At 39.1% G+C, this 26,011-nt stretch overlaps 1 protein-coding gene across 23 annotated transcripts; it reads right to left on the bottom strand.

The window, feature by feature from the left end:
• LOC125280883 (guanylate-binding protein 6-like) lies at positions 1-25,722 on the bottom strand. 23 transcript variants are annotated; one of them, XM_048220311.2, is made up of 14 exons: positions 25,406-25,722; positions 19,581-19,776; positions 17,386-17,513; positions 15,334-15,443; positions 14,926-15,122; positions 12,889-13,134; positions 11,726-12,006; positions 10,371-10,583; positions 9,188-9,290; positions 8,673-8,866; positions 7,702-7,807; positions 7,087-7,295; positions 2,486-2,581; positions 1-248 (listed from the first exon to the last, which is right to left on the bottom strand). In XM_048220311.2, the coding sequence occupies exons 2-13, from the start codon at positions 19,768-19,770 to the stop codon at positions 2,516-2,518; spliced, it is 2,043 nt and encodes a 680-aa protein (XP_048076268.1). In that variant the 5' UTR covers positions 19,771-19,776; positions 25,406-25,722; the 3' UTR covers positions 1-248; positions 2,486-2,515. The 23 variants fall into 23 exon arrangements, with proteins under 23 accessions (XP_048076268.1, XP_048076266.1, XP_048076267.1 ...); XM_048220309.2 differs by having other exon boundaries at positions 7,636-7,807; positions 25,406-25,708; XM_048220310.2 differs by having other exon boundaries at positions 7,669-7,807; positions 25,406-25,708.
• Between the last annotated feature and the right edge of the window lie 289 nt (positions 25,723-26,011).

Below are 26,011 nucleotides of genomic sequence, written 5' to 3'. Positions count from 1 at the left end.
TTTTTTCATTTTAACATTTTTTTATTAGTAATAAATGCAGTGGAAACAAACAGCATCATTTTATTTCAGCAGAAGTAGACTGAACTGATAAAAAAACTATAGTAGAATGAGAGGTGCGTAGTATTCTGGCATTTTAAAAAACGATTTAAATGTCATAATTGGCCTCTGAGTCTAATGTGATGACTGCTTTTCCGGTAACTGTCACAGGAAGAAGTCTGAGGAACACAGAGCACGTAGACTGTCCAGTCCTGCAGAGAGAACAGGGCACCAGGTTCAGATGGGCAGGCATGTCCTTCCTGCCTCAAGGAGGCCCTTCTTCACTAGTTCCTAAAACTGCATCCTTCCTTTTGAGAACTCTAGACAGAAGCTAATACAGTGAAAACATGGTAAACTGCGGTCCTAAAGGATGGCACCTCCCATATTTATTCTATCACTTTTTGAACACCTGGTGTTTATGTGGTGGGCTTTGTGCTGGGTGGGAGCTAAAGATAAGATGAAGAAGACCAAGTACCTGAGATCAAGAGAGAGGAGGTAGGACAGCTGTAAATAGGTCATTTTAATTTCACAATTATATAAAAAGTGTTCTGATAGGGGTGACAATACACAGAAGAGGAATATATCATCAAGCCTTAGGAAGTCAGGAAAATAGGAGACCTTGAATAGGGATAGAAGCTAGCAAATAATGAGAATGTGGTAAGGAGCAGAGTTGTTTTAATAAGTCTGCATACTATATACAAAGGCCCAGAGTCCAAAGATAATATGTGCACCTTGCAAAATTGTAAGTAGCTCATTCCAGCTATATCATATTCTAAAGCATGAGGCAGCTGGAAAGGAATTCCAGAAAAATCTAGTTGATTCTGAAGGAAAATTTTCTTCTAATTCACCCCCTTTATAAGCACGGGGTTGGAACTTAGAGGCATTCCAGCAAACTTCCCAAGTGACTGAAGATAAAAAAAAATTAGATGTAGGGGCGCCTGGGTGGCACAGCGGTTAAGCATCTGCCTTCGGCTCAGGGCGTGATCCCGGCGTTCTGGGATCGAGCCCCACATCAGGCTCCTCCGCTATGAGCCTGCTTCTTCCTCTCCCACTCCCCCTGCTTGTGCTCCCTCTCTCGCTGGCTGTCTCTATCTCTGTCGAATAAATAAATAAAATCTTAAAAAAAAAAAAAATTAGATGTAGCATAGTGACTATCATCAATATTTTATTTAAATTCAATTAGCCAACATAACATTAGTTTTTGATGTATTGTTCAATGATTCATTAGTTGCATATACCACCCAGTGTTCATCACATCACATGCCCTCCTTAATGCCCATCACCCAGTTACCCCTTACTCCATCCACCTCCCTTTCCGCAGCTCTGTTTGTTTCCCAGAGTCCAGTCTTTCATGGTTTGTCTCCGATTTCTTCCCATTTAGTTTTACCTTCCTTCCCTTATGATTCTCTGTGCTGTTCCTTATATTCCACATGAGTAAAACCATATGATAATTGTCTTTCTCTGCTTGACTTATTTCACTTAGCATAACGGCCTCCAGTTCCATCCATGTCAATGTAAATGGTAGGTATTCATCCTTTCTGATGGCTGAGTAATATTCCACTGTATATATGAACCACATCTTCTTTATCCATTCATCTGTTGGAGGACATCTTGGCTCCTTCCACAGTTTGGCTACTGTGGACATTGCTGCTATGAACATTGGGGTGCATTGCCCCTTCTTTTCACTACATCTGTATCTTTGGGGTAAATACCCAGTAGTGCAATTGCTGGGTCATAGGGTAGCTCTATTTTTAACATCTTGAGGAACCTCCATACTGTTTTCCAGAGTGGCTGTGCCAGCTTGCATTCCCACCAACATTTGTAAGAGGGTTCCCCTTTCTCCATATCCTCGCCAACATTTGTTGTTTCCTGTCTTGTTAATTTTAGCCATTCTAACTGGTGTAAGGTGGTATCTTGTAGTTTTGATTTGTATTTCCCTGATGGCAAACGATGTTGAGCATTTTTTCATGTGTCTGTTAATAAAAATTGTTAAAATGCCTATGCTGCCCAGAGCAATCTACACATTCAATGTAATTCCTATCAAAATACCATTGACATTTTTCACAGAGCTGGAACAAACAATCCTAAAATTTGGAAGGGAAAAGACCCTGAATGGCCAGGGGAATGTTGAAAAAGAAAACCAAAGGTGGGGGCATCACAATGCCTGACTTCAAGCTACATAACAAAGCTGTGATCATCAAGACAGCATGGTACTGGCACAAAAACAGACATACAGATCAGTGAAACAGGACAAAGATTCCAGAAATGAACCCTCGACTCTATGGTCAACTAACCTTCAACAAAGCAGGAAAGACTATCCAATGGAAAAAAAAAAACCAGTCTCTTCAATAAATGATGTTGGGAAAATTGGACAGCCACATGCAGAAAAATGAAACAGGACCATTCTTTTACACCATACACAACGATAAACTCAAAATGGATGACAGACCTAAATGTGAGGCAGGAATCCATCAAAATCCTAAAGAAGAACACAGGCAGTCATCTGTTCGACCTCGGCCGCAGCAACTTCTTCCAAGACATGTCTCTAAAGGCAAGGGAAACAAAAGGAAAAATGAACTACTGGGATTTCACCAAGATAAAAAGCTTCTGCACGGCAAAGGAAACAGTCAACAAAACTAAAAGGTAACCTACGGAATGGAGAAGATATTTGCAAATGATATAGCAGATAAAGGGCTGGTATCCAAGATCTTTAAGAATGTATCAAACTCAATACCCAAAAAACAAATAATTCAGTCAAGAAATGGGCAGAAGACATGAACAGACACTTCTCCAAAGACGACATACAAATGGCCATCAATAATATTGTAGTATGTATTTCAAAGTTGCCAAGAGAGTAATCTTAAAAGTTCTCATCGCAAGAAAAAGAATTATAAATTTGCATGGTGAGGGACAGTAACTAGACTTGTGGTGATCATTTCCCAGTGTACACAAATACTGAGTCATTATGTTGTACACCCAAAACTAATATAATGTCATATGTCAACTGTACCTCAGTAAAAAAAGAAAAGAAATTAGAATACTGAAAGGTCAGAATTAAAACAAGATTAGGATGCATATCTTATGGTTTCTAGTTTCTGGTTGTAATCAGCAGACTCTTCCTATTACACTGAGGTATGCTGTTTCAAGAAGCATGAACACTCCTATCTTGTCATTAAATGTTCCCTTTCTATGTATTATTATTTTGGTTTTAAGTAATTTTATGTCTTCATTTCTAAATATGTAAAAATATATACTCTACAAAATGTAAGAGGCATGGAGGAGGATATATGATGTAAAGTTAGCCATCCACTCAAGCCTCACATCAACTACCTACGTCCATCCTCAGTTGTGACCGTAGTTACTAGTTTATTCTATATTTTTCGTGAGACAGATAAAATAGATGTATATATTCACTGTATTTAAATTTACTAGTAGCAACTATGTATACTGTCTGCATCTTTGTTTTTTCACTTTATGCTAAATCTGGAGATTTTCTCATATTAGTACAAATAGGGTTTTCCCTTCCATTGTAGTGACTCTAGAATATTCTTTTGTACAAATGCCCCATGATTTCTATCACCAGTACCCGATGATATTTTTTTCTAATTTTTTGCCATACACAAGTGCTACAACATACATCCTAGTATGGATGACATTTGGCATATGGACAATTAAGTCTATAAGATAAGTTCCTAAATATGAACTTGCTGGATCAAAAGTATGTGCATTTAATACCTTGATATATAATTATTCTAATTTCCACTTACTAGAAAATATGGGAGATTTTCTATTTCTCCAAATCCTTGGCAACCTAGGATCAAATGTGTTTTTCTTTGCTAACCTTAGAGATGAAACAGGAGCCTCATAACTTTATTTTGCACATCACTTCTTATTAGTAAAGTTGAACATATTTCATTTCTTCTAACATATTTATCCATTTGGGGGACAGGGTTGTTCTTTTTCTCACTGCTTCTTTTAAGCAGTGAGAAAAAGAAATTGGCTTAAAGAAATTATATCATTTTTTCTGATATATATTAAAATGTATTCCTCATTTTGCCATTTGTATTTTTACTTTGTTCGTATTTTCCTTTTTTATTTTTTGTTTGTTTTAAATTCAATTAGCCAACATATATGCTTATGTTTTTCTATGAAGAACATTTTTTCTTAGATAGTTGAATTTATCACTATTTTCTTTTATCTATCTTAACCTGACTTATTTCACTTAGCTTAATACCCTCTAGGTCCATCCAGGTTATCGCAAATAGCACATCCTTTTTAATGGCTGTGTAATAGTCCATTGTAGGTATATGTGTGTGTGTATACACCACAACTTCCTTATCCATTCATCTATCAATGACACTTACATTGCTTCCATATCTTGGCTATTGTAAATAATGCCGCAAGAACATAGGGGGCATATAACTTTATGAATTAGTGTTTTTGTTTTTTTGGGTAAATACTCTGAAGTAGAATTATTGGATCATATGGTATTTCTATTCTCAATTTTTTGAGAATTTTGTTTCCATATTGTTTCCATAGTGCTTGTAGCAATTTACATTCCCACCAACTGTGTATGAGGGTTCTTTTTTCTCTATATCATTGCCAACACTTGTTATTTCTTGTCTTTTTTATTTTAGCCATTCTGACAGGTGTGAGGTGATACCTCATTGTGGTTTTGATTTGATTTCACTCCTAAGTAGAATCTAAAAAAAAACCAGATGAATAAACAAACAAAAAGCAGAACCAGACCTGTAAAATACAGAAAACAAACTGATAGTTACTAGAGTGAAGGGGAGTGGGAGATACAGGCTTCCAGTTACAGAATGAGTAAGTCAGGGGAATAAAAGGCACAACATAGGGAATATAGTCAATGATATTGTAATGGCAATGTATGGTGACAGATGCTAGCTACACTTGCAGTGAAGATAGCACAATGTGTAAACTTGAAAAATCATGATATTGTACACCTGAAACTAATGTAACATCATGCGTCAACTATACTCAGAGAAAAAAAAATTAAAATATATTTTATTTATTTCCATTATGTCATACTTAGAATAAGTTCTACCTACTTGAATATTATTTTTTTTAACTCCCCCCTATTATTTAATTTTATGGTATAATTTTTTCATGTTTATATCTTTGAACCATCTGAAATTTACTTGGTATAACATGTAAAGAAGACCTTAACTTTTCTTTTTCAGATGGCTACCTATAGTTCAAACATCCTTTGTTGAATATTCCATGTTCCTTCACAAAAGAAAATGCCTAAATTATCATCTGCTCACTTTCCTCATGACTTTGCACCGACTTTTTTTTTTTTTTAAGATTTTATTTATTTATTTGACAGAGAGACAGCCAGTGAGAGAGGGAACACAAGCAGGGGGAGTGGGAGAGGAAGAAGCAGGCTCCTAGCGGAGGAGCCCCATATGGGGCTCGATCCCAGAACGCCGGGATCACGCCCCGAGCTGAAGGCAGACGCTTAACGACTGTGCCACCCAGGCGCCCCTGCACCGACTTTTTAAGTCTGTTTTTTGACTGTTTCAATATTCAGATGTTAGTACCACAATGCTAATTGTTGGGATGTTTTAACATGTGGCTAGAGCTAGTTCCCCTCTCATTTGTCTCTTTTTCAGGATTGCACTGGATATTTTTGCTTGTGGCTTTACCATAAAAACTTTAGAATTAATTTTTCTACTTTCTGAAAAATAATGTTTGACATATGTTTTGGATCAAATTAAATTAACATATTAAATAATATTGATATTTTAATTTCTGTCAATTTTTGCATCATATTTTAAAAACTTTCTTTGTATAAATTCTACATACTTGATGATAATTTTATTCTGCAGTATCATATTAGTTTTGATGCTACTGCAAATTTGGTCTTTTTTTCCACTGTATCTTTTAACCTGCTTCTCAGTTCTTCAAATTAATTTAATCAATAGTAAGCTTGTCTTTTCTGTGTAAGGCCTTTATATATTTAGATAATCACTTTTTAGTTTTAAATTTTTGTTAAATGAAAGTAACATGACACATATACCTCAAAAATGAGTCACAGCATAACAAAAGGAGCCTCATTTCATAATTTCCTAGGCAGGAATTCTGAGCCTATTCCATTTGTGATCTCAGAATTTTAAATCCTTCAATAAGCATTTTTTCTTGGACTTATAAAAGGGAGAGTTCACTTTTGAAAATTTCCAGTTATCAAGCTGGGTTTTGTATTTAACACTAGTAGCTAAGCTAAGCATATCCATCTACTTCTCTATTGTAATGCTCTTTGATAGGGTTTTTCAGTATTTCCATGTTTTGACCCTGATGGTAGGACTCTATGGCTCATAACTTCCTAATATTTGCTCAGGATCATCTCACTGAGGGTGGGGAAATGTGAGAGCTAAGTCAAGACTGAGAACTATCACAGAAATGTGTTCCAATTCTAATGATGCCTTTTGGGAGAGAATGTAGGTTTGATCCTAACTAATTCTCAGTTCTAGGTAGCATGGCCACACCCACCTACAAAAAATGGGAATTGCTAACAAAGTGTAGAAAAAGGGCTGTCAAGCTGCATGTTGGAATAAGGAAGACTATTCCCTTATACTTTATAGAGTAACTCACACAGATCTGGAAATAAATGCAGCAAGTTATACGGCTTTCAGGATTCTGTATTTCATATCAGGTATAATCTGATACTTTCAGACCCAGTATATCCATTTTAGATATATCTGATGGTTGTACTAATATCCTAAGGACTATAGGACTAACTTCCTACTCACTCCAGGCATTATGAAAACATACTATAGTCACTACAAATAGCAGCCTAGCAATCTGGGGATGCCATTTGTTCACTTCAACGACCAACATTACAGAAAGTGCTAGCGTCTTGTGGATTTAAAGATCTCAGCAGGATCCAGATGGATCTGAGGCATTAAATGAATCATAGGTCTTTATGATTCCACCTGGGTTCATGATTTTTATTAGTTTTGGCCCTCCTCTTCCTGAGGAACCACGGCACTGTCCACTGGGCACTGCCCAGGCTCTGGGCAGACTTACCTTTAGCTTGTGCTTCAACATTTTTTCCTGCTCCCTCTGAAGGTTTTCTCTATCTCTCTCCAACTTATCTCTCAGTTGGGCTATGTTTTCCTTGAAGCTTCTCTCTTGAGCCTCCAGTTTTTGCTGTTGCTCCTTGTATTTCTGGCTTAGCAGCTCCACTTCCTTCTCAGCTGCCTCCTCCTTAGCCTGTTCAGCTGTTCCACAGACGTCTTAGAGAGAGAAGAAAGCAACAATCAGGTCTGCTGATTTTATTTTGCAGTATTTTGTTTGTTTTGCTACAACTGCAAATTTAACATTTTCTTACACTTCTCTTTTACAATCTTGTTTACTATTTCTTTAATTTGATCAAAATTAAGTCTGACTTTTGTATGTCACACTTGAGTAATCACGGTTTTTCTTTAAACTTTTGTTAGAAGAAACTAATATGACACATGCTTCCAAAGTAAGTCACAGCATCACAAAACCCCTCATTTTATTAATCCCTAAAAGGAATTCTGGACCTAAGTCATTATGAGCCCAGAATCTTCATCCCCACACCAGGCAACTTACTAGGATCTGGCATTTCTTTATCTAACATTTTACCAATCACATCAAAGATCCATGGACCCAACGAACATTTATCTTCCTTATTTGCAGCAATCTCTTTTTTTAGTAGCTGTATCTCTGCATGCAACTTCACAGATTTCTTTAGAAATCCTTCATTAAGAAGTTCTTCTTGGATCTATAAAAGAGAAGGAGTCTACTTTTGAAAATCCTCTATTATCAAGAGGAAAGGTTTTAACAGTTTCAGCACTGAAGCACCATTGTCTACTATTCTATCACCCGAGAGTGCTCTTTGATGAGACTGTCCTGGAGAGTGGGAGTATCATGGTTTACAACTTCCCACGATTCCTTTAGCACCACCTCACTAAGAGTGGGGTGGGGTCAGACTAGGTCAGACCTGAGAACTATCCTCAGGAGAGGAGTTCCAACACTGGGGATGCCCTTCAGAGTGATGCAGGATTAATTCTAATTATTTCTCAGTTCCACTGAGGTAGCATGAACACACATGTCTAACAAATAATGGGAACTGCTGCCCCTCTGTAGAACGCTGGTTATCAAGTTCCAAGTTGAGCTGAAGAATGATTTTCCTCTGTGCTTTGTAGGATAACTCACACAGATCTGGAAACAAATGTAGCACATTTTAGAGCTTTAGGAATCCTGTATTTCAAGTCTAATCTGATACTTTTAAGATAAGATGGAGTTCTTTCAGGTCTGTTTGATGGTTTAACCAAGAATCCTAAGGACTAGTGGACTAAGGCCCTATTTAACTGGGGTCCAATGAGATCACCCTAACAATCACCACAAACAGCAGCCCGGCACCCTCAGGGATGTTAACTGCACACTACAAATTCTCACAATACATTAAAGCCCTGGAGTTTGTGGATTTAAGGGCCTCAGCAGGGTCCAGACGGATCTGAAGTTTTAATGAAGCATGTCTTTACGATTCTCTCTGGGGTCATGATTTTTATTAGTTTTGGCCCTCCTCTTCCTGAGGAACCACGGCACTGTCCACTGGGCACTGCCCAGGCTCTGGGCAGACTTACTTTCAGCTTGTGCTTCAACATTTTTTCCTGTTCCATCCGAAAGTTTTCTCTTTCTCTCTCCAACTTATCTCTCAGTTGGGCTATGTTTTCCTTGAAGCTTCTCTCTTGAGCCTCCAGTTTTTGCTGTTGCTCCTTGTATTTCTGGCTTAGCAGCTCCACTTCCTTCTCAGCTGCCTTCTTCAAAGCCCACTCAGCTGTTCCACAAATATTTTAGAGAGAGAAGAAAACAAAAGGTCTGATTCTAGCCTCCTCAGCACAGATACCAAACTGACTGAAAAGGTAGCTGAGAAACCTCTGAATTACGTGGGTTACCAAGAGCATATTTCAGAATGTGATCGAGACGGCCCTCCTTGTCTGCCAAATTTAAAAAGACAACTCGGATTGTTATATTTAGCAGTGCCGTTCCACAGAAAGAGAGGAGGCTCTTTGTTTCAGGAAGGTTTTGCTCTCATCTCTGTCTGAAGGTAATGCAGGAACCTACCCACTCTGCTATGAGCTCAACCCTGTACCTATACCTGCTAGGGCCTTCTCCTGATAAGTGAGGAGAGCGTCTCCCTGCAGGATGGAGTTCTCTACTGCCACCTGGTTCTGTAAGAACTGCTGGAGAACTTCATTTGCCTGAAGAAACAAGGAGCAGAGACATGTCATGTAGCAAAGATCTTGTCTTTTTAGGGAAATTATCATTCTATAAAGTCATAAATCTGGCCTTGTAAGTTTTGCATTTGCTTAGATATACCTCACTAACTCTCCTTCCATGGCTCCAATATAAATTATGAGTTCTTTTGTGATAACTGAAACCTTCCTGTGGCCTCCTTCCTAGCACTCCATCTTTCTCTCCAGGGAAGCCTTCCACTACCTATCCCAGGTACAGCCAACCAGACTCCTGCGCATGTATGAACAGGAACCCCCTGTTTTCTCAAACATTTGCTCAATCTCTTTTCTGACAGGAAGGATGCCCATACACCCTTTCTTAACTAGGATAACATTTATGGATACTTTCATCTTAAATCTCTTACTCCTTTTCGAGGGTGCTTTACCAAGCTGCCTTTCCAGTTTTGAAGATAGCCCATTACTCTGAGCTGCCCTACCAGCTCTCCCACTTGCTGGTAGTATGACTTTCGGCAACTTGTTTACTTCTTTGTATAACACATTTCTTGACTGCATAACTATAGTATTTAAATTATAATAATATTCTGAACATTAAAATGACAATCCAACGAAAGTACCTAACTATGGGTTACTTACCATATGCGTGGTATATGTCAGCCATTATTATAATTATTGTTATTGTCATCATAATCATTACCATTATTTTTACTATTTGTTCATGAAACGATGATAATCATACAATTGCCTAATTATTTATCTTCATTTCCCATAATATCATCTTGAGAACAAAGATAGAGTCTTTACTCTTTGTAGCCTCTATACTCAGCAAAGAAATGATCACATTGTTTGATAAAGAAAAACTGTTCTCTTTAATCCAGAATTCCCAATTCTACATGCTTTCTTGGGAAGAAATATTTCTGGTCTCTTCAACAATATATAACTAATTGTGGATAAAAACTAAAAGGGTGGCAATATCACCATGCTCTGCTTTCTCCCTCAAAATGGTGCTGTAATCTTAGATTTTCAGAAAAAGCAAATACCCTTTGACTCTAGGATTCTGACGACTACCCCTCTCTCTTTATTCCTCACCTTAACCCCTTTCCTGGGCACTAGGTTATAGTCCGATTCAACCTTTTCCTTTGCTTCTAAGTAAAGATGGTATCCTCCAGGAACACAGAAAGTTCCTATTGAAATGCTTTTCATCAGGGGCTCTGAAAGTTGCTTAAGCTGTGCCTGGGAATATTTGAAAGAAGCATCTTCATTCTGCAGCAAGAAATCTTTCTTTCTTTCCTTTACGGTGTCCTGCCAGGGAAATGAAGAAATCCAATAGAAAGAAGCTGTTAGGAGGGAAAGTCCAATGTTGTCTCTTAGAAAAAGCATCATGATCATCTATGAGTAGACTAGAACATGGAATGGACCAGGAGTCAAGAGACTTTTAGTCCTCGTTCTTTTTTTTTTTTTTTTTTTAAAGATTTATTTATTTGAGAGAGAGAGAACATGCATCCAAGTTGGGGAAGGGGCAGAGGGAGAGGAAGAGAGACAGAATCTCCAGCAGGCTCCCCACTGAACACAGAGCCTGACGGGGAGCCCAATTCCGCAACCCTGAAATCATGACCTAAGCTGAAATCAAAGAGTCAGACACTCAACTGTGCCACCCAGGCACTCCAAGAGACTTTTAGTCCTAGTTCTGATCTATTCTCTGTGGAAAGCGCATTAACTCTCTTGGATTCAGGCTTATCATCTGTAAAAATGATGGGGTTGGAAGACATGAACTCCAATTTTACTTCTGCTGTAGTATGATTAACAGTGACCCAACCATCAACAATGAACAACAGAAAGTTGAATTGTGGATGGAAGTAGTGTTTCCTCAAAGGATTTGGGTTGCTGTGGATGGAAATGTGTACAAAGAAAATCAAACACCCAGTGATGACTGAAGAATACTCTGAACAGAGTTTGGAATCCTTCATGAGTCCTTCCCCCAAGGGTTCAAGTGTGTGAAGATACAAGCACAGAACTTTTTCCTTGAATTTATAAATTGCAATCCAAGGGATGGGATATGCCAACAACGTTAATGAACTGGAGGTTCCTCAGAGGCCTGCAGATGAGAACTTGGTCAGGCTGACACCTTGTTTTTAGCCTTGTGATACCATGAGCAGAGCACATGACCACCCCGTGCCAGACTTCTGACCTATGGATTGGTGAGCATATTCATGTTTGCTGTTTTAAACTGGAAAATTCATGGCAATTTTTAATGCAGCAATAGAAAATTAATAAAATGCCTATGTTATAGTAAAAAGGTAATCTATAGCCTATAGAGCCCTGTCTCACAACAATCAGGCTCATTTGACCATGATAAAGAGATGAGCAATTTGATCAAAAATATAGGCTCTAAGCACCATTTCAGAAGGGGAGAAAACAGGAGTGCTAAATGCTAAGACAATTACCATGAGTTTTTTCTGGAACTCCCGCTTCTCATCCTTGAAGGAGTGCTCCATGAACACTGCAATGGCTTCCCTCTCACAGTCTGCATGCACATCCAGCAGCTCCTGGAGCGTGTCTGTGGGGAGCGTCAGTCGCTGGACCATCTGCTTGCTGTAGTGGTCAGCTGCCTTCTGCACGGCAACTGAGTTCTCACGCTGAGCCAGAGTTGTCACCACGTTCTCTAAGCAAGGCACTGCTCCAGTATTGATAGTATCCACATAGGTTACCACCAGAGTTCTCAGCCCTGAATGAGCCAGGAAATTTGACGATAAATACCAAGGTCTCAATCATTGGCTTATAGTCTTTATGGAGCATCATTCTAAGATCACAAAAAACCCCACCTTATTTACAAGGAAATTTGATTTTCTCCTCTTGGGAATCTATTCCTTTCTAACAGCATTACTGTTTTTCTGTTCTTTCTTTTATTGTTCTCCATTTCATCATATTACAATTTAAATGACCAATTATACAATATGCACATGGAAACCACTGGAAAAACGGTTTCCCATTCAATGAGAACGAAAAGGAATAGGTTATATGGGTGAAGTAATAGACACAGACAAGACCAGCTACATAATTTGTGTGGCCCGGTACAAAATAAAAATGTGAACTCCTAGTTGAAAATGATCGAGAAGTCAACAGGGATAGAGAATCTTAAAGCAAGTACGGGCCCATCTCCACTCAGGGTACTACAGGAATGCTTAAGTCACATGCCCACAAAGCCTGCCCTGCACATAAGATTACACACATAATTCTCTGTCTCAGTGGACTTGCAGGAACTCCTAGCTTCCTATTTATGGCCTGACTCATGTAAATTTGCAAAATAACTGCTTTCTCCTTAAAGACAAGAAGTTATCCCATAGGATTCCTCAATATACGGATGTCCTCTCTTTAACCTTTTTGTGATTAGTGGATTAGGTTCCTGAGATATATTAAGTCTCAGCAGACCCTCACATAGGGAGACTTTAATCAATAAACACACATGGATATCTTTTCTTGCCATGAACATCTGCTTCTCCATAGTTACACACAGATGTGAACAAAATTACTGACAAATTCAGGGTATAATCAAAGCTCCACCACACACACTGACACAGAGACATGCTTTGGGACAAAGGTGACTCACGGCTCCCAGTGACAATGATTCCCTCTTTTAGGGTCTTGGTCTTTGTATGATTGAAAATATAGGTACAGAATTTCTTTGATTGCTCCTGGAAAGTACTGTCTAGCTTGTCTTCTGGCACCTTCTCAAGATGGAATAAGAGATTTCTGTCACTTGTAGGCCGGTCAAAGATGAAGCACTTTCGTTTTGGAAAGAACTGCTTGATACACTCTCTGGGCAAGTTGGAGTTCTGGATTTTGGGATTTGTTCCTGCAAAGGTGGAAAAAAACCTGATTACTGAAAAGTGGCCTTCAGGTAAGGGGGTCAGGACTTTCATTTCCAGGCGTCTTTGCATTATTGCAGCTCCTCTGCCTGTGAATCTCCTTTATTCTAATCATGAGTTTTGCAAATCAATCTTGTGCCAATTTACCGAAGTCAAGGAAAATTCCTTTCTGAACAGAGCTAAGAGTCAGTCAATGAAGTACTTCAGGAGTGGAAGGAGAGGCATTCAGCCCAAGTGAAGAAACTTATGATAGTTTCCCTAGCATTTTTATGGGATCCCATGGATTAAGTATCTAATAAATGTTTATTGAATGACTAAGAAAAAAAAAAGAGTCAGAGGCGCATAAATACAAAGAACAAACTGGTGGTTGCAGAAAGGATGGTGGTGGGGTGGGAGATGAGGAAAATGGGTGAAGGGGAGCAGGAGGTACAGGCCTCCAGTTACGGAATGAAGAAGTCAAGGGGATGAAAGGTACAGCATGGGATTAGTCAGTGATATTATTACAATGTTGTCTGGTGACAGATGGGAGCTACACTTGCAGTAAGCATAGCATAATGTACAGAGTTGTCAAATCACTATATTCTACACCTGTAACTAACATAACACTATGTGTCAACTACAATTAAAAAAGAGGTCAGAAGTACTTTTCTGATCTTATTCCCATATCAAAAATGAAATATGGGCTTTAAAGTGATGACAGAGCAAAAGGATAACATTTTGCTGGGGAAAATGTTAGGAAGGAAATAAATGATACCCAGGTCAGTAAAGAAAAACTTTTATAAGCATAAGCCAAAAACATATCACCCCATAAACATGTTTAGAGATTCCTTCAACTGAAATCTCTGAAGTATACTTTAAATGTAATTTGAGACCTCATCATTTCCCTATATCAGACCAATTCAGACTTCATAGGACCTTACAGAGCAATTCTGTGGCACATATCAGCTGTTTAATGAATAAATAAAAATTGATATTCCCTATAGATCCCTTCCATTATCCACTTTGCTAAATATAACACATGTAATACATTTATAATATAAAAATAGCATATTGTATAAGGCTACAAAGCAAAAAGGATGATGTTATAAGAAAGGTTACATGAAGGACTGACAACTGGAAAGATATGTCAACATTTTTTCTGGACCTGTTAGTGTGTAAATATCTTTTCTATGAAGAATATAACTATATAGGCACTGGTAATATCTATTTATTAAATATTATCACTTTATTACTTTAAAATCTCTAGCAATTGGAGCTTAAGCTCATTAAAGAAATCAGGGCCCAATATTAGATCAGATAATCTATTAATCAGATAAAACTATTAAAATATACTATTTTACTGTTTCAATTACTATATTATTATTACTATTGAAATACATTTTAAAAATAAGTAATTGATTTCATTGTGATTTTGTTTAGCAATTTCCAATCTGATGAGCTTTTTTTTATTTTCAATAAAGAACAGGAAGAGCACTTGACAAACCACTAGAGTATGTGGGCCTCAAGAAGTTATAGCACTGATTGAAATCTGGAAATTTTTTCATGTTATTAATTAGCATTAAATTATCTGATCTAATACTGGGCCCTGAATTTCTTTAGTGAGCTTAAGCTCCAATTGCTAGAGACTTTAAAGTATTAATAATCCACAAAGCCCAATCATCATTAGCACTGGCTTCAATCCAAATTCAAATAAACATTTAGGTCAAATGCTGAATGATGGGGCTCAGTTGATCCCATCCATTAAAAAACCTGCCACCATTTAAGCCATACTCGGAGACCTGGAAGCAGCTTCAAGGCATCCTCCAGGTACTCATCTTCAGTTATGAAGAGTCCATTTATCTTCATTTCCAGTGTGAAATCTCGTAGAGCCCAAATAAAGTCTGGAAAGAAACTCACAAACTCTGTAGAGTCGTCTACCCCACTGAACTTTGAGGACGACTTTGCCCTGATTAGCTGTGATAGTTCAGTCACATAGCTGGGAACCTAGCTAAGGAAGAAGTACTTTACACCACAATTTCCAGATCTCAGACAGAAATAAATTTTATAAGCACTAATTTTTATTCTGGGCCCCCCCCCCCCCAACCCCCTTCTGCAACCATGACAGTTAAGTCACAGGAAAGATGACATCTCAGTTGCCATTCCTGTAAACTCAATGAAACTTGGTGTTTTCATCCCTGGAAGGATACTGCAGCTGCTCCAGGGCCTGGTTGTTGATGGTGCCCATGCTGTTGTAGACCAAGGTGCTGCTCAGAAGCACAGTCAGGGCAAAGATCTGTGAGTCATTCTTAAGGTCAATCTAAAAAGCACATTAGACAAGGGACTTAGAAGGCTTATTCATTCATTCATTCACTCATTCATTATTTTGTTACTATATATTGCTGAATCTTAAGACAAAGAACACATGTTTTGAAGACAATCATAAATCCAACCTCATTTTTAGTGTTAATATAGTACCCTCTCAGGGCCTCAGTATCTTAGCTATTAAAAGAAGTAAATGACATTGTCAATATGGGTAAAATGTTTAATGCAGTGCCTAGATGATAGTAGACATACAGTAATATGAGCAATTATTTCTATAACAAATTTTTCTTCATATTATCTATATTTGCAACACAAATGCTATTCAAAAAAAATTCAACAACTACTCTTTAGGCACCTATAAAATGCCAGACACTGCATTTGGTTGTATGGATACAAAGGTCTATATGAGAGTTCCTGTACTCAAGATAATTTATGAAGGGGCAGATAAACATGTCAACATATAAATACGACCAAGATTATAATCTCTCACATGGAAAAAAGTACCATGTAACTTCAGAGCAAGAAGTGACTATGTCTGCCGGAATATGATGGCCATATGGTGAAAACTGTTGCACTTCAAAAAGCTGACAGACTGTGGACATGTAGATGTGAAGGGATCATGCAGATGGAAGGATTAACACTACCAAGTCAGGATTATTAGAAAGTACAGATCCTAAAAAATTGTTAGAGTTATTTCTGTTTGACTGAAGCAGTCAGGGATGCAGATATGGAGGACGAAGCTGGAAACAAGATTAAAGGAAAGATCTGAAGTTCTTTGAAGACTAGGAAAATAGAGTCAGGTATCTCAAAGCACTCCACAATTCTAGCGTCAGCCATTAGTTCTGCTGCCATCAGCAGATTACAAAACGGTGTATTTTGTTGCCTTGTACAAATGCAGTTATCTAGATTCTATGCCTACCAGACTTGATCTGGAAGACTGAAAAACGTTTTCATATTTTTGGGAAAAAACTATTTCCTCAAGACCTTATTTTATTAGCCCTAAAAGTATCGAACTTAGACTGCTTTTTTTTTTTAAAAGCAGGATTTGGGCCAAATAACACTCTATTTCAACATCAGGAGAATCATTTTGGTTTTATACTGAAGTTACTATTGAGAACTTCAAAGCTGAGCACAGAATCTCTGCATACTCTCTCCCCATATTTATGGAAGCCAGATATTTACCAATGCTACTTTGAATATAGGCTGAGTAATATAAAATAGGAAGGCAAAACAATTTGTTGCACTTAATACTATAAAGACAAAATACCCAAGATTATATCAGGTAAAATAATTTCAGTGGGTCAAGGTCATTCTTTCATAGAAGTCAGAGATGAGGTCATCTCCAAAACCAGAGACTTGAACTAAAACCCTTTATGAATGCTCTTGGTATAGCTGAAGCTTTGCCTGAAGAGGATTTAAATAAATTACTTTACTGAAACCCTATTTCACAGCTCCTACTTCTAAATCCATCATTTCCACGTGCTTGAACTGGTAGCTCCCACTGACCTCATGGGTTACAGTTCAGCCATTATTTCTTCTGGGAAGCTTTCTCAAAGTCATATGACTGGATTAGTTGCCTACTCTGTGCATGGTACCCTGTACTGATCACCCTGTGTACATGTTGTTTCCTGCAGTTAAGCTCTAGGCATTTGCCCTATTTACTTCAGTGTCTGTAGTACTTAGCACAGAACCCTGGAATTCAGCTGTTTGGTTAAGTATTTATTAAACTGTATGTTTATCAAACTGTTAAAAGTAAGAAGATGTTGTTCTTACATACCCAAATATTTGAGCTGATCAGAGAAGTTCAGGGAAAAATATATTCTCATTTTCATACTTGGATTTAAAGTTTGCAAGAAGAGGTAAGAGAATTTGAATTGAGGTAGCAAATGAAAAGTAGAGTCAAGAGCAAAGAAGATTCCCTCATGACTTTGCCTTACCCTTTCTATATTACCTAGACCTTCAGTGTCCAGAAGGACCAGGGTGTGGTTCAGCTTGGAGGGGTGGGGTACACACCACATCCAAATGCCCTTGGTTTCAGACCTCACTGTGGAACCCAGGACGAAGCCTGCAAGAGAAGAGGAGAAAGCAACATGGATGTATGGGGATCCTTAGAGTTTAGTGAACTGAAGTTCAGCACCTAATGGTGCTGAGCCAGAGAGGAGGTAAGATATTTGGAAAACAATGGCTGCATGGTCTACATAGAAAGATATGACTAGGGGCGCCTGGGTGGCACAGCGGTTGAGCGTCTGCCTTCGGCTCAGGGCGTGATCCTGGTGTTATGGGATCGAGCCCCACATCAGGCTTCTCCTCTATGAGCCTGCTTCTTCCTCTCCCACTCCCCCTGCTTGTGTTCCCTCTCTCGCTGGCTGTCTCTATCTCTGTCAAATAAATAAATAAATAAAATCTTAAAAAAAAAAAAAAAAAAGAAAGAAAGAAATGACTAATGACTAATGGGGCCAGAGGCAGATTCTCCTAAAAATCAGTAAGAACTAAACAAGACAACCCAATTACAATTTTTAAAAAGACTTGAACAGGTATTTAACAAAATAGGAAATACAAAGGACAAATAATATGTGAAAGGGTACTCAACCTTATTTATAGTGAGGCACATGACATACAACCAAATAGTCATCAAAACATAAAAGTCCAAAATTTTTCTTTGGATGTGAGAATTCTTAATTGCTGCTAATAAACATGTAACTTGAACAGAGAGTTGAAAAAGTCATTGATGTTATCTGGAAATCCTGAAGAAGCATATCCTCTCTAACACAGAAATTCCATTTTAGGGTATATTATATAAGAGAAGTTTGCATTTGTGTACCTATGCATCAGGATAAAATTACAATACCTAAGACAACTTTGTTCATAAAAGATAAAAGATACTATAATGCAGTGAAATAAAGAAATTATAGCTACATACTAAAAAAATGGATGAATCTTATAAACTTCTTGTTGAGTACCGAAGACATCGAAAAATACATAAAATTTAATTCCATTTAGGAAAACTTCCAAACTCATTCTACCAAACCAGCATTACCTTAATTCCAAAACCAGACAAAGACCCCACTACAAAGGAAAATTATAGGCCAATATCCTTGATGAACATGGATGCAAAAATTCTCAACAAGATACTAGCAAATTGAATTCAAGAGTATATTAAAAGAATTATTTACCATGACCAAGTGGGATTTATTCCCGGGCTGCAGGGCTGGTTCAATATTCACAAATCAATCAGTGTGATACACACATTAATAAAAGAGAGGATAAGAACCATATGATCCTGTCAATTAATGCAAAAAAAAAGCATTTGACAAAATATAGCATCCTTTCTTAATAAAAACCCTCGATAAAGTAGGGATACATGGAACATACTTCAACATCATAAAGGCCATATATGAAAGATCCTATCACCCCTTCATGGGGAAAAACTGAGAGCCTTTCCCCAACAGTCAGGAAGAAGACAAGGATGTACACTCTTATCATTATTATTTAACATAGTACTGGAAGTCTTAGCCTCAGCAATCAGACAACACAAAGAAATAAAAGGCATCTGAATAGGCCAGGAAGAAGTCAAACTTCCATTCCTTGCCATTTGCAAGGACATGGATAGAGCTAACAGTGTATTATGCTAAGTGAAATAAGTCAAAGAAAGACAGATATCATATTGTTTCACTCATATGTGGAATTTAAGAAACAAAACAGACGAACATATGGGAGGGAGAAAAAAAAAGAGAGAGGGAAACAAACCATAACAGACTCTTAAAGATAGAGAACAAACTGAAGGTTGACGGTTGGAGGTGGGTGGGTGATGGGCTAGATAGGTGATGGATATTAAAGAGGGCACTTGTTGTGATGAGCACAGGTATTGTATGTAAGTGATGAATCACTGAATTCTACTCCTGAAGCCAATATTACATTGTATGTTAACTAACTAGAATTTAAATAAAAATTTGAAAAAAATTTAATTCTATTTATATCAATTTGGAAAATGGTACTTCGTTATTGGAGAAAAGAGGTTTTATGAACAAATGGGGTTGAGGTTGTTCATTAGATGATGACATTAGAGGAGCATGACCAGTCTGCACTCCCGCTAGTTCCAAGCAAATGGCCCTGGTCCCAGGACAATACTCACCATGGTTCTGTCCTGCCAGGCGGTTCATCAGGTAGGATTTTCCTGTCCGATACAGCCCTACAATGCCTACCACCACCACAGGTTGAGAAATCTTGTCAAGAATCTGTAATGCTTCTGGATTCACATTCAGCTGCTCTCCGTGGTTTTCCACTAGACAAATGGGTGCTGTCATGGTGGATCCAGATGCCATTGTGACCTGTAATGCAGAAGAGCCTCTCAGTAGAATGTAAGATCCCAAAGCCATCTTTAATGGTTATTCAAGGAACGTGTATATCTACTTCCTACTTTTTTGTACATTTTTATGGGAAAAGCATATAGCCTGGCACTGGCAGATCACAGATCTCTTCCTCTAACATGCCCATAATCCCTAGTGATAGCGATGATGGCACATACTTGTCTCCAGTCATTCAGTTCTCTAAAAATAATGTTCTTGTTCAGGAATCCCTCTGCATGAAAAACCTTGGTAAGAATTTTTTTAAGGAAAAAAAAGATATGTACATACATAAAAAGATACATACATCTATGTATAGATCTTTTAAAAATCCCTTAAAAAATCCCTGGAAGTTAAAGAATTTTATCTTTTCTTACTAGATAAAGTAACAGTAGTACAGATATTTCAGCTAAAGGATTGGTAGAGGCTTTATGGTCAGTCAGTGGCAAAAGCAGGAGTTGAATAGTGATCTCACAAGTTTCCTGATGGGGCAACTGCAAGGGTTCTCTATTGACTCATCACGTACGAAGCCATTATAATGCACAGCGTGATCTGAACAGATGTTATTATTCCTGCACAGTCATCAAGCCACCAATCTATTTCCAGACAACCCATCTATTTACAGGGTGTTATGTCTCATAGGAGACTTCAGTTCATCTTACATTTTGTAAAAGGCATAACTTTGACATCCAGTCTAACTTAGTACCTAATTCATTACCTAATTCATTATATATTTGATGAACCTGATGCCATGCTCAATGCTGGGGATATAAAAATGAGTAAGAGTCCCAACCTTCAAAATGCCTTAGAATCTGTATCAGCTAGGCTTTGGTTCGCCTGTGAACAACAGAAAGCCCTAGAAAACCGTCCCTTAAAAAGCTAAAGGTGTACTACCCTTTTTCACAAGTGTACAAAGATAAAGATTATACTTCACAAAGTCATCAGGGGCACTGGTTCCTTGTATTTCTTCCTTAGCCATCTTTTAACGATGCCACTTTATGGTACAAGTTGACTCATCATCACATGTCCCTTCTATCCAGCAGAAGAAGAAAGGAGGAAGGAGGCTAGGTCACCTTCCTTTAAGGATATCTCCTGGATAACTGATCACGTACAGATCATTTCAGCTCCGATTCTAGTTACTACAATTCTTCAAGAGCTTATGGTATATTGGAGAAGACAGGCAATAATCACTGATTGTAGCATAAGTAGAGAAATGCCATGATAGACATAGGCATGGGATGGTGTCTAAGTAAAAGAAAGGTGATCTAATATAGCTTGAAAGAAGGAATCAAAAGACACAATTTGGGGGCGCCTGGGTGGCACAGCGGTTAAGTGTCTGCCTTCGGCTCAGGGCGTGATCCCGGCGTTCTGGGATCGAGCCCCACATCAGGCTCCTCCGCTATGAGCCTGCTTCTTCCTCTCCCACTCCCCCTGCTTGTGTTCCCTCTCTCGCTGGCTGTCTCTATCTCTGTCGAATAAATAAATAAAAAAATCTTTTAAAAAAAAAAGACACAATTTGGTAAATATGACAACAGGAGAGAGTTAAACATGAGAAGAGACAGCATGTGTGATGATTTGGAAGATTAAAATGAGAGAGAGGCATCTAAAGTGACTCCTAGATTTTTACCTTGGATAGCTGGGTAAATGTCAAAAAGTAAGAAAAATAGAAATATGTTTTTAGTGGGTATTGAATTTTTTTAGACATATTTAATTCTGCTATACTCACAGACATTAAAATAGAATTGTGTAGACCCAAATGCAAGCATTACCTGCTGGTAAAGCATTCAACCCACACTTTGTCATGTTCACTTGAATCTCATAACAGTAAGTTCAGTGGAGGTAAGGCCTCCACAATTCTCAGCACCTACTGGGCACTACATAAACATTTGCTCATTCGAATTGATGTGCAGCTCAGGAGAAAGGTCTATCGGGAAAGTTAGATATGAGAGGCTATAGTATATGCATCAAAACAGCAAGGATATTTTTATATCATCCTGCACCGTGGATACATAAAATAATATGAGTTCCAAGAGCCCAGGTGTCTCAGAAGGGTAGGTGGTGTGGGTATCCAGTAGGAGGAAGTGACCAACAAGACTAAATATATGGAGAGTTTACATGGAGAAGGACTAAACATATTCTTAGGTTGTGAATAGTCATTAATTTAACTTATATATATGTTGTATACCTGCCATGTGCTAGGCATTATTCTAGATGCTCTGTATCTAGCAATGAATAAAATGGATACAAATTCCTGCCTCATGGAGCTTTATCGTGTTAGGAGAAGACTTCTAATGAGCAAAATATATTACATATATAAATTATATATATAAAACATATATATACATATTATATGATATACGTAATATATAAAATGTTAGAAGATGATGAGTGCTTCTGGAGAAAAGTTATCAGGGTGTGAAATACGCAGGCAATGGGGATATGGGGTGTTCGGGTTGAATTCATACATAGGGTAGAAAGAGACAAAATGGAGGTCACCAGTGAGCTCGATGAGAACAGTGAACTGTTGGGGAAAGGAGCCTGGGTGGATAGCTGAGTGACAAGAGAGGAGAATGGTGAAAAATGGACCTCTCTCTTAAAACAGAACAGAAATACCTTTATAGTGACTAGTGAAAGATATGGTTCCAGAATTTATTAAACTGGAAGAAAAGGACACTTCTAGGCTTTATAATGTTTTTTGTTTATAGGCTTACAGAGAAGTAAGGCAGTAGTGTGGATGTTTGAGATTCTGCCCAGATCTGACAGAGTCCCACATCTGGGAAAGTTTGAATATTTTTCTCTCAGTGACTAGAGCATTTCATGAGATAAAGAGACAGAGACAGTCATGGAGCTTTGTCCCTTTATTTTCTCTATGACAATGCTGAGCAACAGTGTTCTACACTATTTCCAGCTCTCCATCCAAGGAGAGGTTTCTTTTACAGTCATTCAGGCAGTACTAGAGCCCAAGTGGAAGACACCCTCAGGCTCAAAGGTGCCCCAAAGGTTAGTCCACAAGTCAAAGCTGAGCTCCCTCTGCACAACTGAGCATCTGCTTCCTGTACCATTGTTGTGAGTCTGTACAATACCTAAGCACAATCCTGCATCATCTAGGACAGACGAATGCTGACATGTAACATCTCTCTTACCTCATTTGAGACACTAAATGAAATATTAAAGAGCAACTAAGCATAACTTCAGGATAAAGAATGCTTTTTCATACACTTCTCAACATTCTATGTTGCCTCTACATTTTGTGAAATTAGACACTGTCCATTTATTTCTTGTGAGAAACAAAAAATTATTAATTGCATGGCAAACACCCATGGCCTTTTGGCTTATAATACAAAGCTGCCTGAAGGCATTGGTAATATAGGGGGTGAGCTCCAGTAGGAATAAAACTAGAACAGGAACAAGAGTGACAAGTGAAGAGAGGCACCATCACATACTGTGTTTACAGCCTGACTGCCTGGGTTCCTATACTGGATCCATTCTTTACTAGCTGTTTGACCACTAAAAAAATTCATAATCTCTTTGTGCCTCTGTAAGTATTCTCATAAAATGGTAATACTAACTACATTATAGGTCATTGGGAGTATTAAATAATTCATGATAGTTATGACAACCTAAAACCATGCCTCATACATTGTAATTGTTATGTAAGTAAAACTAAGTATCTGAGGAGACAAAAAAGACAGAATTCCATTTGGACAGTGACACTTCTCTCATCCAGGAGTCAATGTGAGTGTGAAGGAGACAATGACAGATGCAACCAAGGAAAGGGTACATCTCATGAGAAGGAAAAACAGGCAGGAGAGGCACAACAGGAAGGGCTGACAGGGAGCCTGATCACTAATGCAGAATGAGCAGGCACAAGGAACACAGAGCCATGTTGGGGCATCCCAGCACAGCATCTGGAGTGAGGCTACCAGGATCAAATTAGAAGGTTCAAATCACCTACTGTCTGTGAAACCCTGAAAAAGGAACCAAGTAAGCCTTGATTTTCTCTTTCATTCTTTTTTTAAAAATGTTATTTATTTATTTTAGAGAGTGAGGGAGCAGGAGCGGGGGGGGGGGGGGTGAGGGGCAAAGGGAGAGTGAGAAGCAAACTCCCTCCTGAGCAGGGAGCCCAACTCAGGACTCACCCAGGACCCCAGGATCATGACCTGAGCCCAAGGCAGATGCCCAACCAACTGAGCCACCCAAGTGCCCCAAGCCTTGATTTTCTTATCAATATTAAGGGTAAAACAATAATTCCTTCTTCATCCATAACTGTATAGGCTAACAACGAATAGGCTGTCAATGAATTATTTTTAATTTTCAAGGGCTAATGTACTGTTTCTGTAATTAGCAACTGAGGCAATGAGTCAGTACATTCTGTCAGGGGTAAATTACCGAAAATTCTAGGCTAACTAAAAATCCTTTTCTTCAGAAAAAAAATCAGTTCATTAGGTTTTAGAGAGTAAAAAATAATGGAGTAAAGCAAGAGTTTTACTGCTGTGCTATAGAACAAACTGTAGATTTTTTTTCTTGGATTTAATATTTTTAAAAGCTTTGGGAGAAATATAAGAGATTACAAAGGTTTTTGTTTTGTTTTTTAACTGCAAAGCAGGACTGAGGTATCCAAGCTAAGACGATTTTAAATCCAAATTAAATAAGCAGAATGAGATAGTTCTATTAGACGGAGTTAGTCAATAGTTTCCAAAAGTTACTGTCTGTAAGAATCATCTGGAAGGACGGTTAAAAATGTCCAAAATCCATATTTTCAGCAAATACCACAAGATATTCTGATACAGGGACGCCTGAGTGGCTCAGTCGTTAAGCGTTTGTTTGGCTCAGGGCGTGAAACCGGCGTTATGGGATCGAGCCCCACATCAGGCTCTTCCGCTATGAGCCTGCTTCTTCCTCTCCCACTCCCCCTGCCTGTGTTCCCTCTGTCGCTGCCTGTCTCTCTCTCTCTCTCTCTGCCAAATAAATAAATAAAATCTTAAAAAAAAAAAAAGATTCTGATACACTTTGTGTATGGAGTACACTATTTATAAACAGTGCAAGATAAATACGCTTAAACTTTAGGATTATTTTTAACAATCGATTAGCGTGAGACTGAAGAACTCCATACACCTCCGCTGTCTCTATGGAATATAAAATGTGAATAGTACAAACATAAACAGGAGACAACTTTCCGGGATTTAAGTGGTCAGTGACGCAAGGGCCATCCAGGCTGTTTTCCCGGCGCCCGGCAGGGGGCAGGCAGGACACGCCCCAGGAGGGAGCGACCCCACCCAGCGCCCCCCGCGGCGGTTGTGGGGGGAGGTGCCCCCATCCAGCTGCAGAAAGGTTTAGTCCCCTTCCGCAGCTGGGGCTGCAGGCACCAGTACTCCCGCGCCCGGCTCCCCGTGATGCCTGAGGGGGAACGATGCCTCAGAGACGCGGCGCGCGCGCTGTCGCCCCGCAGGCGCCCGGGTCCACGGGACTCGCTGAGCGGCTGAAGCTAAGCTCCCCGCGCCGGCCTCCCGCCGCCTTCCCGGGGCAGCGCGGAGCTTGCGCTTGGGCCTGTGCTGTTCTTGTTAGTTTGTTCACCAAAACGTGCCCGCAAAACCAAGTTTAGGAGCGAACTTACGTGGCGCGGGCACTGCAGTCAGGGGACAAGTTCTCAGCCGCTCTCCCTCGCCCCTCAGGCGCTCCGCCTGCGTCTGGCTTCTCAGGAAACCGCTTGTTCCCTTTGGAAGCGGGAGAGCTGCCGGATATTACAGCCATGCAGCCGTGGGTGGGGGATGCGGAGGACCGGAATCGAAAGTACACGCACAGTTTTTGCGGCACTAACTGCGGGGGTCTCGCCTGTTTCCCCGAGGCGGGAGAGCGGGGCGTATGACACTAGGCGCGGGCGGCAGGTGCGTGCGGTTCCTGCGCCTCGGCTGTCTGGGCTCTAAAGCCCAGCGGGCGCCGCATGCGCAGTCGGCTCCGCCGCCTCGGTCCGAGAGAGAGAGTGGCGGGCGGGAATGCGGGAGCTGCGGTGGCTGGCGCCTGCCTGTCTCCTAGGGGCGTTAAGGGACAGCTTTGTTCTGCTTTGTTCTTTAACTTCTACTTGCTCTTTTTTTTTCTTGTCTTGTCTTTTTTTCCTTTTCTTCGCCCCTATTTAAAGAACTACCCTTACTACTAATGTAAGTATTCCTTCATAACGATAAAAATACGTATATCATCCCTAAATAATCACTAGTATTTTGTT

This window comes from Ursus arctos, unplaced genomic scaffold (assembly GCF_023065955.2).
Source record: "Ursus arctos isolate Adak ecotype North America unplaced genomic scaffold, UrsArc2.0 scaffold_12, whole genome shotgun sequence".
Classification (NCBI taxonomy): Eukaryota; Metazoa; Chordata; class Mammalia; order Carnivora; family Ursidae; genus Ursus; species Ursus arctos.
This window is presented reverse-complemented; position numbering and strand designations above follow the sequence as displayed.